This window comes from Cenococcum geophilum, assembly GCF_001692895.1.
Source record: "Cenococcum geophilum 1.58 unplaced genomic scaffold K441scaffold_47, whole genome shotgun sequence".
In the NCBI taxonomy this organism is placed as follows: Eukaryota; Fungi; Ascomycota; class Dothideomycetes; order Gloniales; family Gloniaceae; genus Cenococcum; species Cenococcum geophilum.
Genome location: NW_027137605.1, coordinates 743,388 through 744,396, shown reverse-complemented (window position 1 = coordinate 744,396; position 1,009 = coordinate 743,388). Strand labels below are relative to the sequence as shown.

The 1,009-nt window shown below is 33.9% G+C and overlaps 1 protein-coding gene across 1 annotated transcript; it reads right to left on the bottom strand.

The window, feature by feature from the left end:
* Nucleotides 1-350: 350 nt before the first annotated feature.
* On the bottom strand, nucleotides 351-569 carry K441DRAFT_579445 (uncharacterized protein; the record flags this gene model as incomplete). The annotated part of the gene is made up of 1 exon (XM_067644335.1): nucleotides 351-569. A coding segment is annotated over one exon (219 nt), but the record flags the coding sequence as incomplete, so codon positions are not given.
* Between the last annotated feature and the right edge of the window lie 440 nt (nucleotides 570-1,009).

Genomic DNA, 1,009 nt, shown 5'->3' with positions numbered 1-1,009 from the left:
GTTTTTCGTCTAAAATACCACTTCGTTTCCAATGCTTTAAACACTCTACTCTCTTAAGGTTTTTCGGCTCCTATCTACGCCCTTTCCTATAATACCGTACGACGTCCCCCTAAAAAGACTCGCTCTGGTTTATTACTTATAGCTAGAATTAAGAGAATATTAATTGCCATATATAATAGCCTTAGCCAACGTTTTCTCTGTTAATCTTAACACCACTATTTAAGGGCTAACATCTTACCAATATCGTACGGTTCCCTATTATAATAGTCTTGGAACTTATCCTAACTTTACAGTCAAGTATACTTCCCTAACTTTTAAGCAATCTAATTAAATATATTAAGCTCCTGCTCTTAAGGTTGTTTCTTTTTATATAATAAAGAAATTAGGGGAAAAGAAGCCTTTTCCCAGTAGTCCTCCCAAAGTCCTTTAACCTTTTTTAATACAGGCTTTACCCATTTTAGCTTCCAGTTAGCCTTAATATACTTTATATAACGGTTTAGATAAAGAATAAGGGCTGTAGCATAAAAGGGTAAATTATCTGTTTTACTGTAGTACTTATTAAAGGTTTCCTACCCCTTTTTAATCCGAGAGCTAAACTCCTTATTAGAAGTATATTTAGACTACTATATAGTATTACTATCGTCCAATCTAGTAGAAAGTTTACTTATAAGTGCGGCTTTAAAGTACTAGACAAGAATATCCATGGTAAAGAGTACACTATCAATTATTGCATAATCTCCTTAAGTCTCTAGGGTTGTTCGGTAGAACAGTTAAAGGAATTCCTTAGTCATATAAAGCCGTTCCTAGTCCTCTAGGGAGAGATAGTCTGCCTAGAGTATAGTAAAGTGGTTCTTAGTATAGGTATTAATAGCTCCTGCCTTTTAATCGGCTATAGCTAGCATTTAAAACTAGCTATTCTATCTTATACGGTTATTAAGTGGAATTATTCTCTCTATGAGATCCTTAAACTCCTTCGTACAACTAGTAGAACTGCGGATATATATAATAA